Source organism: Vigna umbellata, chromosome 2, assembly GCF_029865625.1.
Source record: "Vigna umbellata cultivar VRB3 chromosome 2, Vumbellata_1.0, whole genome shotgun sequence".
NCBI lineage: Eukaryota > Viridiplantae > Streptophyta > Magnoliopsida > Fabales > Fabaceae > Vigna > Vigna umbellata.
The window spans coordinates 17748200-17761837 of NC_142166.1; the positions used below are offsets into that span (position 1 = coordinate 17748200).

A 13638-nucleotide genomic window follows, 5' to 3' on the forward strand; every position below is an offset into this window, starting at 1 on the left:
CAAAGTTGAATTTTGAAGAAAAACAAAGAAATTCAAGAACTTTTCAAGCAATCTGACATAGCACGGCTACAACGCTAAATGGGACATGAGCTGCAAAGAGAAAACTCAACATGGAAGGTTTCCTCAAGCCCTCACCGGAGGCTCAAGCAATGAAAAGTCTTTCATCATGAAATAATCTCAAGAAGGCTCCAACCTAGGAATGTGTGGCTTAAGCCTTGGAGGAAACCCACCTAGGGAGGAAACCTCAAGGTTGGAGCCATAAACCACCGCTTGAGCCATGTTGTCAGAGTTTATAAATATCATAATTTCACATTTGTTTAAAGAGACTAAGAAGAGAGCTTTTAGAGCACTTTTTGAGAGAACCTTTAGAGAGAAACTCTAGAGAGTCTTCTCGCTCACTTCCTCTATATTTAATAGAACATCTTTAGAGGATTAGGAGATTAATTTTCTTCCCTTATATTACTTCTTTCTATTTATGAAGAGCTAAATCTCCCGTGTGTTGGAGTGTGATGTAATAACTTTCAGCTTTCTTTTATTTAGTACTATATTTTATTTATCGATGTTTGCTTTTGATTTGAAGTTTGTTAATTGATTAATACTTAACGTTGGATGATTTGATGACTTGTCTTACTTCATAGCTTAAGATTCAGTGGAAACTAATCTTAAGTTGTGGTTCAATTAGTTATCTTGTAGGCTTCTAAGGAATATATCTTGGGTTGTAGGGGGAGATAAAGTCTTATTCTTCATGTTGTAAAACCTGTATAAAATAAAAATATTTTTTCATTTTATTATTATATTTTATAGTATTAAATATTTCTTTAGGGTGTGTTATTGTGTGATGAAAGTGTTAGCGGATGAATAAAAATTAATTAATATTAGTTTATTTTATATTCCAAAAAATACATAAAGTAAGATTTAAACTTTGTTCTTTGTGTTATAATATTAGTGGATGGGAAGTGGTGTAGTGGTGTTGTAATATCTGTGTTCAAGTCCTACACAGAACTTCCCTAGCTTCATTTTTGGGTAGTATGGTCTCTCTTTTCTCCACGTTTTGGCTTAGTGTCTAGGCCTATCAAATTAGTCCATTTTATAGGCCTTGGTCCTAACCCATGTGGGTTGGAGCCAAAAAATCCACAAGGCCAAAAAAATTCCTTATTAGAAAAGCCCATAGGACCAAATATCCATATGGGCTAGGACCAGCCCATGAGCCTTCCTTTTCAGCATGAGAAAACTATAATAACAAACCACACATCTAGAAATAAAATAGTTATAGTCTCAACACCACTGTTTCGTAAACATTATGTTTCTACTTGTTCTGACCCTTATGATCCTTGTTCTCTTCACCACGTCTCTCAATTTCCATCACATCATTTGCGGCCACAAATTGAACTTCTTTCAGTTCTACACAGTTATCGAATTTAGAATCCTCTTCATCTTCTTGCTTAGGATCATCAAATTCAAATTCCCCAAACTCCTCCACATCACAAATCTCAGAATAACTATCATAATTGTCATTCGCAAAACTCGTCAACTTCTCTCGTTGATGATGCTTGAGTGGAGAAAAGGGGTATCCTCCAGTCTTCTGCTGATGAATTCCAGCGATTTGATCATACCGCTCAACTAATTATCGATGTGTTCTATAAAGTCTTCAACCATGCTCACAAGCTATGGTCTCTTCTTGTAATACATCTCAGCACTTTGGGCAAAGGAATCTGCATCTTTTTCAATTAGTTTTGACATTGCCTTTGTCTTCTTATTTAGATCTACTATAAAAAGCATAGTAAAATCACGTTCCATTATTAAACTACACATGAACAAAAAGGCTAGGACATCATCATACGTATGGCCTAATAATCCAACTAAGCTTCTACTCCTAGAAAAAGAAATATAATCCAACTAAGCATTGATTGCTAGAGCTAACAAATGCATAGGGACAAAGTCAAAAGGGAGTAAGAGAAAAAGGATTTAAAAAGTGAAACTCATGAAATATAAGAAAACAAAGATTTTTCATTTTTCTAAACTAGTACTTTCTATATCTCCTTGTATCTTCTTTTGAAAAGGGCCTTGTTTCTTTTAAGTAATTCTTTTTAAGTGGAGAAAGCAAAGAGAGAGACAAGTGTAATGTAAGTCTAAATACATGTGTTGAGATTGTTGATAGGGGAAACACAAGTTTAGCTGAACCCACAATCTCTGTGATGTCTGTTTTTGATGATGACAACACATAGTTAATAAAAACACATGTATATGTACTGTGTTATGTGTGGTATATGCTTTATATGCTTACTGTGAGATTTGTACAAGTATAACTGTGAACATATCATGTTGATTATTGTATACTACTATATTGGAAATGTGATTATATCTGAGTATGCATAATATGAATTTTGAAATGGAAATACCACATGTACCAAGCATATCTACATGACTTAATCGATTACAATGATGGGTTAATCAATTAAGGTCATTAGACAACTTAAGCTTTAAATTGTGGCAAAACAACAGGTTTTAAATCGATTACGTTAGTGGTTAAATCGATTAAAACTTGTGGGTTTGCACAAATCTTTTTCAAGTATGCTGTGATGGATTTTGAGAAGAAAAATTTTCAAAAATATACTAAGTGTTAAAACTTAATCGATTACATTCAATTAAGTTTGTTAAAGATTTGAAAACTATTTCATTACTTGACATAACGGTCACAACAGTCATATTTTGACCAAACATTAATTGCAAATCGATTACATTAATAGTATGATCGATTTAAATGCGTCTGATTTGACTTATGCTATATATAGACGCGTAATTTGAAATTCTGAAGAGGAGAAGAAGACAATTGATTTTAACACTTTCATATCTGTTTCAGATAAATTCTTTGAAGTTTTACAAAAGAGAAAAACGCTCCAAGAAACAAGAATTGTCGTGGTGAACAAGACTTGATGTTTTCTTGAGAAGTTGGATTGATTGATTCAAACTATCTGATCATTCTGCACAACAGAGGTGCATACTGCTGGATCAGGAATCTCTTGCAAACACTTTAGTGTTGTTGTTTCCTTGTGATGTATACAGGAAGAAGAACGGGTGGTTCTTGACTTTGAGGGGGATCTTAAAGGGGTTGACTGCAGGAGATGATTATTCTTGCTGCTAGTCTATTGTAATTGGCTATTTTAGACTACTGAGTTAGAGATGTTGTTTACATTTTGACAAGTGAGGTCGCTGTAAAAATATTGTTGTAAAAACTCAGATCTTATAGTGCAATTGGCTTTCGGTCTAAGGTTGATCGGAATAACACTGGATGTACCAGTATAAAAACTCAGAGTTTGAATCTTCTTCTTCCTAACTCTTTGCATTTAATCGATTGCATATTACTTATATTCGAATACACATATTGTCACATTGCATACATTTTTTCTTGCGATTGAACAAAAGTTTAAAGACTTTTAGTTTTGAGAAAAAGATTTCAAAAACAATCATTTACAACACCAATCCCCCCTTCTTATTGTGAAAAACGAAGAACATCTTTTTTAACAACTTGTATCGCAAAAGTAATAAACAAGGAGCAGAGAATGATATGGGACCTTGGTTTATTCAAATATTATTATGCCCTTAATATTACAGCAGGTGGGTAACAAATTACACACCATCATTACATGATAATGATAAGCCATGAAAAACATTACGGCTAAAGTCGATCCATCACTACACTAATGGACTTTGCGTGCATCTAATTTTCACTAAACATCTAACTATAGAAATTAGGATTTCTGTAAAATCTTGAAAATCATTTGTCTTTTAACTTACTGTTCAACTAATCAAGTAGTAATATATTTGCCAAATTTTCAGACTCCAAACTTTTAAATTATTTAACAAATCTGAAACAGAATGTATAGAAGTTGTTAAATCCAATAATAAACAGGAAGAAAACAATACCTGCGAGAGTGGATTGAAGCCAGGGGGATTGTCTCGTGTTAGTGTGGCTCTCAAGCCACCACCATTGTGACATTTGATTCTTGATCATTTTAGCCCTCCTCCTCCGTTGTCTATGTTATCACGAACACTAAGAGCCTATGTATGGCAAAACACAAAAATGCAAAAATTTTGCACTTACCCATTTTCAGACTCATTACAACTTCAACATTTAAAAACTAAGCTGAAAAATATTGTACTTACCTTCACTGGGAGTCTAATTCAAAGAGGGCTTCGATGGTGGCGTAAGTACGGCGTGGGCTAGGCGGAAGAAGGCGACAGTGAGAACACAGTCGGGGGAAATGTGGGAGAATGAGGGGGCAAGGGACGGGGTGAGGAGGTGGGAAAAGGAAGGCCTGGACATGCAGAAGGCGTTGAGCCATCGTGAAATTAGAGAGGGAGCGGAAGCAGGGGAACTAGCCGTGGGAGTCTGGTGGAGAGAGAAAGGGTGAGGGTTTGGGTTGTGGAGAGAAAGAAATGAGGGATGATATTAAGGATTCCACACAGAGGTACGGTGAAGGGAGAAGTTTCAGACCCAGGGTCAGCCTCACGCTATCTCAACCCCAACTCATTTTATATGGGCTTTGGGGGCTGGGGCTACTGAATAACCCCTTCATGAATGGCAAAAAATAAGGGGCTTAGTGTTGAATGGGGTTAGGTACAACCCATGAGATATGTGTTTAAATGACAGGTCTATTAGTGTCTCATTCTCGAGGAGAGAGAGAGGGTGCACCATTCTTTTTTTTCTTAGCACTTCATGTGCCATGCAAAGCACGTAGAGCTTTGCTTCTTAAGCTCCGAAAGTGAGTAAGCTGTTGTGGGTGGGTTCTTTGTTTCGGTATTAGGGAACAATTTCTTCTCCTCTTTAATTTTTATTAGGGAACAGCTGGGCGTAGTTAAAATACTTTAAGGCATCAAATCCCAGCATTGAATGAGACGTTTATATTAGGAAGTTCTAGTGGCTAGGAAAGGGAATAGTGGGTGGGTTTTAACACTGAATATTTGGACTAAATAGAGTTATATTTTCGGATCTTTTAGAGATAAAAGGGAGTGGATCTTGAGTGGTATTTTAGGTTAAACCTGAGAGGAAAACGCGCAACAACTGTGAGGGAGTGGGAGCAAAGGATTCTCTGCTTCATACACCATAGCTTGAACGTAGTGAGTGAGAGGTAGAGGACCATGAGACCCAAGGAGAAGGAGGGGGTCGTTGTTGCTGTCACAAGAGAGGGGAGACCATCCAAGCATCACTTGGAATCAAAGAACTCCTAGTGAGTCTCTGGAAAGCGAGGTAAGGGGAGTAACCATTTTTGTGTTTCTGTGATTGGGGTTTGTGATGAACAAATGCTTATGTAGTAGTTGTCTTGGTCCTGTTTGGACTACAAGTGTATGGTTATATTCCCTTATATGTTCAAACAGTTTCCCCATTTTGCTTCTTTTAGTTCTTTTGTCTCTTCACATGAAAGTTTTCGCTTGACCCTACGTTGGGCATCAAAATATTTCTGGTGTAAGGTCAAGGGTGGTCTTTTGCTTCTATGTTATCCTTTGTGCATTCTGATGAGTTGTCTCCTATCGATCAGTAGGTACATTAAAAGTGCTCTAATGCTAAAGTCATCTTAAGTTCAATCATTAAGATATTAATGTTATGAAAAACGTGTAATAAAAAGTCTTTACAATTATACCTTTGACCTGTAATTATAGTTTTTATTACAGACTTTTGATTAGGATTGATCATATTATTATCTAATTTTTTTTTCTAAACCTCATTACTAACTTGTTTAAACTACTGGATGATTAACTAACTATAATCGTGATTGATTGATTTTATCCAAGCCTGAACAATCAATCACGTTATTTCTTTTAATATATTCCGTAGGTTACATATATTGCACTTACTTTTCTTCTCCCATATTTTGTTGTTTCTTATTCATATTACACTGTGATGTTAGCAATTTAGGGTCATTCATATATATATAACAAATCATTAAATTGAAGTTGTTAGAAAACACTAGATTGGGGGAGGGGGTCGAATAGTGTTTTCATAAATATTTTTCGTTTTCTTGAAAACTAAGCATGATATACGTAACACTTATGAGTTAGTTGTACTTTATTTATAAACACAATTCTGTGAAGATCATTTACTGGACTAACTCAATATGTTCCAAAGATATCTAGGTAGTAGCTCGTTGAAGATGTAAATGCTAGGTAAGAACTTAATGTTGACTTGAGTGCGTACTATGATCACCTTCATTAAGATCCAAATGTGTGCTGAAAAGACTACTCCACACAAACAATTTTTATATTGGTTCACTTGTTAGAGCTACATCAAGGTCTCCTCTAAATTAACTTAGAGGGTTTCATTAAATATTCAATGAGGTACAGTTGAGTGTTTTAAACCACTCTTGGTGTTCCTAGTCATATTGAGTAACCACTGTTACTCATGACTAGTTGAGTTCTACTCAATCCTGATTGCGTAGTACTATTCGCCACTCTTGGTATCTCTAAACGCTTTTAGTATCACTCTGATACATCGTCCACTTCTGGTTGTGACCACTCTAGTATCCCTAATTAACGAATAACCTCCAGTTACCCTTACCACTCCTGGTATCCTCAATCAATGAGTAGTTGTTAATTACGCTAGACTAGATGAGTATTCACACCACTCCTGGTATTCTCAGTCAACGAATAACTTCCTGTTACCCTAGACTGGATGAGTATTTACATCACTACTGGTATCTTCAGTCAGCGAATAACCTCTTGTTACCCTAGACTGGATGAGTACCCGCACCACTTCTGGTATCCCTAGGCTCTGTTGGTATCGACCGATACACCGCCTAGATGAGTTTCACCCACTCTTACTCTAAAACACAAAACAAGAGAGTATACACTTAGTAAGAAAGAGATTTGTGTGTATTTTCTTTTTGAATTTTAAAATTGTAGTTGTTGCTTTTTGGACTTGTAATATTTGGCCTTGTTAGGATGTGTCTTAACAAGAACATTGGACTTTGATTAATTTTGCGTTTTATAGTTGATAAGTTTGAGGGAACCAAAGTTCCTTCTAACTTCACCATTAGGCTGCATAGATTAGCTTTAATTGCTTTCTTTAATTGTGATAGTCTAGTGTGTGTCAACTTTTATTTCAAGTTTAAATCCCTTTGAGAAGTTTGATACAAGAGAACTTGAGGTAAGTTTTGGCTAGGAAAGACTTGGTTTTTAAGCAATCCATAGTGATTCACCTCTCTTTCCTGGATGTGAACTTAAGTTGCTCTTGTCTCCTTAAGTCTCTTAAGGAATTTTATTTTAAATAATAAATTTGTTTGCATAAGCCATTTTGAAAATCTTAAAAGTGTCTAGGATTATTTGTGAATTTTTTTTTTCAAAATTCTTTTGAAACAAATGAGTTTTTATATTAGCTTGCATTTAAGTCATGGTGAGGATGAGCTACATTATAAAGTTAAGAGTGACCTTCCCTTCTTTGGTGAGAATACTAGTGCATTATCATACCTAGCATGAGAGAAATGAATAGAAGAACTTCATTCATTCCTAGTTAGGCATGGTAAATATCATATACTTAGTTTATCCATCTCTAGGCTTGTAGGACATGCAAGTGAATGATGGAATCAAAGCAATATAAGGTTGAGAAAGGTAAAAAATCTCCAATTAAAGATTGGTGCGACTTGAGAGTAGGCATGAGAAGAAAATTTGTTCTTTCTTTCCTTGTAATAAAATAAAAGAAAATATGTGAGATGAGAGAGATAGAAAACAAAGAAAGAGTTGAAAGAAAACAATATCTTGATACCTTAGAAGAAGAGCTTAAAATCCTTAATGAAAAACAAGAAAAATTCCAAAAGAATTTAAGAAAGATTAAGAAAGAGAGGAAGACAAAAGAAGGAAGAAAGAACAAAGAGAGAATGAGGAGCATGAGAAAAGAGAGAAAGAGGAGCAAGTAAGAAGAGAGAGAAAGGAGAAGGAAAGAAGTCCAAGCAAAGAGGAATAAGGCGGATGGCGTTGAGCGGCAACGTGTTTTCCTTTTACTTTTCCGAACATGTATTTCGTGCATCTTCTAAAATATGGCACATTTTCCATGCTTTGCCACGTGGATTAAGATCCATATATTATGGCTTTCATCAGCACTGTACAACTCTAGGTGAATCTCCTATAAATTCACCTTAGCTTCACTTGTAAATCACTTTTGGAATATTTGAGAATTTTTGTTGATGCAATTTCCAGCCATGTTCTCTACAACCAAGAGTCATTCCCTTGCTTCCTCATTCACCCCTATAGCTTCCTTCCTTGATGGATGACTGTCTGAGCTATAGCCACTTCACTTAAATCACTTCACCCTCTCTGATAGGAGACTAAAAGTCTATGAGAGAAGAAGGAAGAGTTAGTAGAGTTAGTTACTCTAACTGTCTTAACAGTTACAAAGGGCGCGGGTTAGACTTGTATATATAGGAAGTAGTTATCTGCTGAAAGACACTTTTGACTACTTGTATTCTTTGTACATGATTCGTTATTCATGTGGGGGGGAGGTTAGGCTCCCATAGCTGCCCTGTATCTGAATTTCTTGCTGTTAATAATACGTGTGGAGGTTATTCAGTGTTTAGTCGTGTGTTACTGAGATTTTCTTTAGGTCTCTTGATTGGAAACCTAACAATTTGGTCCGACCTGTCAGATCCAAATTTGGGGGGATGACGCGTGAAATGGAGAGTGCGACGGAGGCGAGATTTGAAGCGATTGAGATAACGATGGAAGGGATGAAGGCAGAATCGGCGGTGGTACGGCGGGACTTACAACAAATCATGAAGATTTTGGGTAAGCAAGCCGATCAGGCAGAAGGGAGTTCCGATGATAGTTCCGTAAAGGACAATCGACAAAGAGTGGTGAGAGAGATTGGAGGCGGAGGAACCGGTGTTGGGAGTGACAAACAGAAACCGTGGAGGAAAAGGGTGGAGTTACCCACTTTTGACGGTGCGGAACCCCTAAGTTGGCTCAATAGAGCCGAGAGATTTTTCAATATACAGAAGGTGTCGAGCGACGATGAGAAAGTTGAAATTGCGTACGTTAGTATGGAGGGGAGTGCGGCGTATTGGTTCACCTTTTGGAAGGAAAAAGCAAGAAATCGATCATGGGAGGGACTGAAGGTAGCCATGATCAACCATTTTGGAGGAGGTTTTAGGGGAACGATGTTCGAGAGGCTGGCGACCTTACGCCAGACGGGTACGGTGGAGGAGTTCGTTCGTGATTTTGAGGTGTTGATGGGTCAGACGAGGGGCATACCTGATGAGCAGGTATTGGGTTACTTGCTTGCGGGATTGCGTGACGATGTGAAGGGCCAGGTGCAAATTCAAAACCCATCGGAGTTGATGGAGGCGATGCGGATTACTCGGGATGTCGAGGGGGCTATCATGCAAGCACAAGGAGGATACGGGAATGGGTTCAAATTTAACCTACTGGCAACACGATCAACGGGGAGTGTGCTGCGATCAAAACCCAGTCGAAACACTACGCCGCAAATGGGGAGAGCGGAGAGTACATGATCGGTGAGAAGGGATGGTGCGACGACACATGCAAGTGCGAGAATAAGTCAACCAGTCGGGAACGAAAACAGAGGATGGATGGTGAGAAATCTACCATATCCAGAATTTCTCAAAAGAAAGGAAGAAGGCCGGTGCTTTCGTTGTGGGGGACCATTTGCACCCGACCATAGGTGTATTGAGAAGAGCCTGCGTGTGTTGCTGTTAGCGGAGGATGAGGAGGAAGATGCATTCGAAGAAATGGGTAGCCTAGAGGAGAAACCCATGGAGTTATCTGCCTGCTCCGCTGAAGGGTTAACAACACCCAAGACCCTGAAGCTGAGAGGAAGAATTGGAGAAAGGGAAGTAGTGGTGCTCATAGATAGTGGCGCAAGCCACAATTACATTAGCCGGAAGTTGGCGAAGGAGTTAGAACTACCTACGATTGATACGCGGCCATATTCGGTTAGTTTAGGGGACGGGCACAAGAGGGTGACGCGTGGCCGTTGTGAGAAAATCAGAGTAGAGTTAAGAGAAGCCATAGTAGAGGAGGAGTTCTTTGTTTTCAAACTAGGGGAAGTGGATGTCATTTTGGGCGTTGCATGGCTGGGAAGATTGGGTGAAGTAAGAGTTAATTGGGGGGAGATGACCATGATCTACAACGTGGAAGGCAGGAAGATTAAGATAAGGGGTGACTCAACGTTGGCGCGACAACTGGTGGAGCCCAGAACTTTATCCAAGATAGTGGATGCTGAGTCATGGGCATTAGTGTGGAGTCTGAATGTGGTGGACCAGGAGAGGGGTGACGGGTGGCAAGGTGATTTGACGGGAGAGCAGAAAGCAGAGATGGAGGTGCTGTTGCAGGCGCACTATGGCGTTTTCCAAGAAACAAAAGGGTTACCCCCATCACGTGACAAGGAGCATCGAATTACACTTAAGGAGGGAGTGGATCCTATAAATGTCTGTCCCTATAGGTATCCTCACTTTATGAAAAGCGAAATCGAGAAGCAAGTTGCAGACATGACGAAGGCGAGGCTCATCCGACCCAGTTCGAGCCCATTTTCCAGTCCCGTAATATTGGTGAAAAAGAAGGACGGTAGTTGGCGTTTCTGTGTAGACTACCGAGCCGTAAACAGGGCCACCGTCCCTGATAAATTTCCCATTCCAATCATAGAAGAGCTTTTGGACGAATTGAAGGGGCCGAAGTACTTCTCCAAAATTGATCTAAAAGCTAGTTACCATCAGATCAGAATGAATGAAGACGATATACCCAAGACTGCTTTCCGCACTCACCAGGGTCATTTTGAATTCCTGGTGATGCCCTTCGGACTCATGAATGCGCTAGCCACGTTTCAAGGAGCGATGAATAAGCTGTTCTAGAATTATCTCAGGAAATTCGTGCTAGTTTTTTTTTACGATATACTAGTGTACAGCCCCACATGGAGAGATTAGAGCAGCTGGAGTTGGTGCTAAGAATACTTGAACAGCAACGTTGGGTAGCAAACCGTAAGAAGTGTGAATTTAGGAAGCAATAAATTCGCTATCTTGGCCACCAAATTTCTGCAATAGGGGTCGAAATGGATGGGGATAAGGTGAGAGCAATGTTAGAGTGGGGCGAACCGAGGAGTTTGAAGGAGTTGCGTGGGTTCCTGTGCCTCACAGGATACTACAGGCGTTTTGTATTGGGATATGGAAAGATAGCAAAACCACTGACCGATTTATTGAAGAAGGGTCAGTTTGCGTGGTCAGAACCAGCAAGCACCGCCATGGCCAAGTTAAAAGCAGCTTTGACCACGACTCCCATTTTGGCATTACCCGATTTCCAGCAAGCTTTCCACATAGAATGTGACGCCTCAGGTGGGGGCGTAGGGGCGGTGTTAACTCAGGAGGGTAGACCCATTTCTTTCTATAGCAAAGCATTATCTGAAGGGTCACTGAACAAATCAATTTATGAAAAAGAATTGATGGCTTTAGTCATGGCCATTCAGCATTGGCGTCCCTACTTAGTCGAGAGAAGGTTTATTGTTCATACGGATCAGCAAAGTCTAAAATACTTCCTGGAGCAGCGGATAGTCACCCAAAACCAACAGAATTGGTTGGTTAAATTGATGGGGTATGATTTTGAAATCGTCTACAAGAAGGGGAGCACAAATAGAGCGACAAATGCTCTATCTCGGAGAGAAGAGGGTAATACGGAGGCAGGGGAGTTGAACTTGCTATCTAGGCCATTCTGGCCAGATTTTAATGATGTTTTGAAGGAAGTGGAGGAGGATGAATTATTGAAAAGGCTGATTCATGATATTAAGGAGAACCCCGATAGTCATCTGGCTTATACACTAGAGAATGATAGGGTGCACTACAAGGGTCGAATGGTGATATCTGCGAGTTCAGCATGGATTCCTAAGTTGCTAGTTGAATTCAACGTAACTAAAACAGGAGGCCACTCTGGAATTTACCGCACTTATAGAACAATCGCCTAGTCATTATATTGGGTGGGTATGAAGAAGATGGTTACCGATTACGTTGTTAGGTGTGAGGTGTGTCAGCAGCATAAATACTTGGTTGCTTCCCCTCAAGGGCTGCTACAACCTTTACCTATTCCACAGGTGGTATGGGAAGAGGTGAGCATGAATTTAATAGTTAAACTTCCAAAATCACACGGCCATGACGCGATTCTTGTGGTTGTAGACAGATTGAGCAAATATGGCCATTTCATTGCATTAAAACACCCTTACTCGGCCAAGACAGTAGCAGAAATATTTGCAAGGGAGGTAGTAAGATTGCATGGGATCCCCGTGTCGATTGTGAGTGATCGAGACCCCATATTCTTAAGCATATTTTGGAAGGAATTGTTTAAGTTGCAAGGAATGCAGCTCAAAATGAGCACTGCATACCATCCCGAAATGGATGGGCAGACGAAGGTGGTGAATAGGATTGTTGAGGGATACCTGCGTTGTTTCTGTTCGGAACAACCAAAGGGGTGGTATGAAATGTTGTCTTGGGTAGAATACTCGTACAATACCAGTTACCAGATATCAGCACGTTGCACACCGTTTGAAACAGTGGTAGGCCCCCCATCATTCAGCAGATTTATTCCCGGAGAAACGGCTGTGGAAGCGGTGGCACAAGACTTGATGACGCGTGATGAGGCACTTAAACAATTAAAATTCCATTTAAGCAGGGCCCAAGACAGAATGGCGCACCAGGCCAACAAGAAAAGAAAGGAGATCAGCTTTAAGGAAGGTGATATGGTCTACTTGAAAATTAGACCTCATCGCTAGGCCTCCATGTCGAATAGAATACACCCCAAGCTTTCGGCCAGATATTTTGGACCGTATCAAGTGTTGCAGAGGGTGGGAAAAGTGGCCTATAAACTCAAACTACCAGACTCAGCTCGTATACATCCAGTATTTCACGTGTCTCAACTAAAACAAGCGGTGGGTGACAAATTGGCAGAGAAGGAATTACCTGTAGAACTGCAGGTAGAAGGGCCAACCTTTTGGCCAATCAGGATTATAGAAGAAAGGCAGCTACAGCAAGGAGAAGATGTAGTACACCAAGTCCTGGTCGAATGGCAAGAAGGTGGGAGAGAAGGCGCTACATGGGAAGATAGATTGGTCATCCAAGACCAATATCCGGAGCTCAATCTTGGGGCCAAGATTGTTGAAGAGGGAGGGGGTAATGATAGGAGATTAAGAGTCTATGAGAGGAGAAGGAAGAGTTAGTAGAGTTAGTTACTCTAATTGTCTTAACAGTTAGAAAGGGCGCGGGTTAGACTTGTATATATAGGAAGTAGTTATCTGCTGAAAGACACTTTTGATTACTTGTATTCTTTGTACAAGATTCGTTATTTCTGTGGGGGGAGGTTAGGCTCCCATAACTGTCCTGTATCTGACTTTCTTGCTGTTAATAATACGTGTGGAGGTTATTCAGTGTTCAGTCGTGTGTTAGTGAGATTTTCTTTAGGTCTCTTGATTGGAAACGTAACACACTCCAAACAACCATCGATCTACACCTTCTCCGCTGTCAGTTTCCAACTACTTCTGCTGATCCAGATTTCACGAAGGATTTGCTGAATTCTACACCTGAACGACGCTATCAAGTGATATTCAGAGCCATGACATTTCTCCGTACAAATAAGTCCAGTTACTTGGTTTTCCTTCAC

At 39.7% G+C, this 13638-nt stretch overlaps 1 protein-coding gene and 1 pseudogene across 1 annotated transcript; one reads left to right on the forward strand and one right to left on the reverse strand.

Annotated features, from left to right (window-relative positions):
- Positions 1–1267: 1267 nt before the first annotated feature.
- LOC124847646 (protein NETWORKED 3A-like) lies at positions 1268–4012 on the reverse strand (annotated as a pseudogene).
- A 4636-nt stretch (positions 4013–8648) lies between these two features.
- Positions 8649–10853, forward strand: LOC124847645 (uncharacterized). The gene is made up of 2 exons (XM_047325190.2): positions 8649–9489; positions 9553–10853. The coding sequence occupies exons 1-2, from the start codon at positions 8649–8651 to the stop codon at positions 10851–10853; spliced, it is 2142 nt and encodes a 713-aa protein (XP_047181146.2).
- Positions 10854–13638: the final 2785 nt, after the last annotated feature.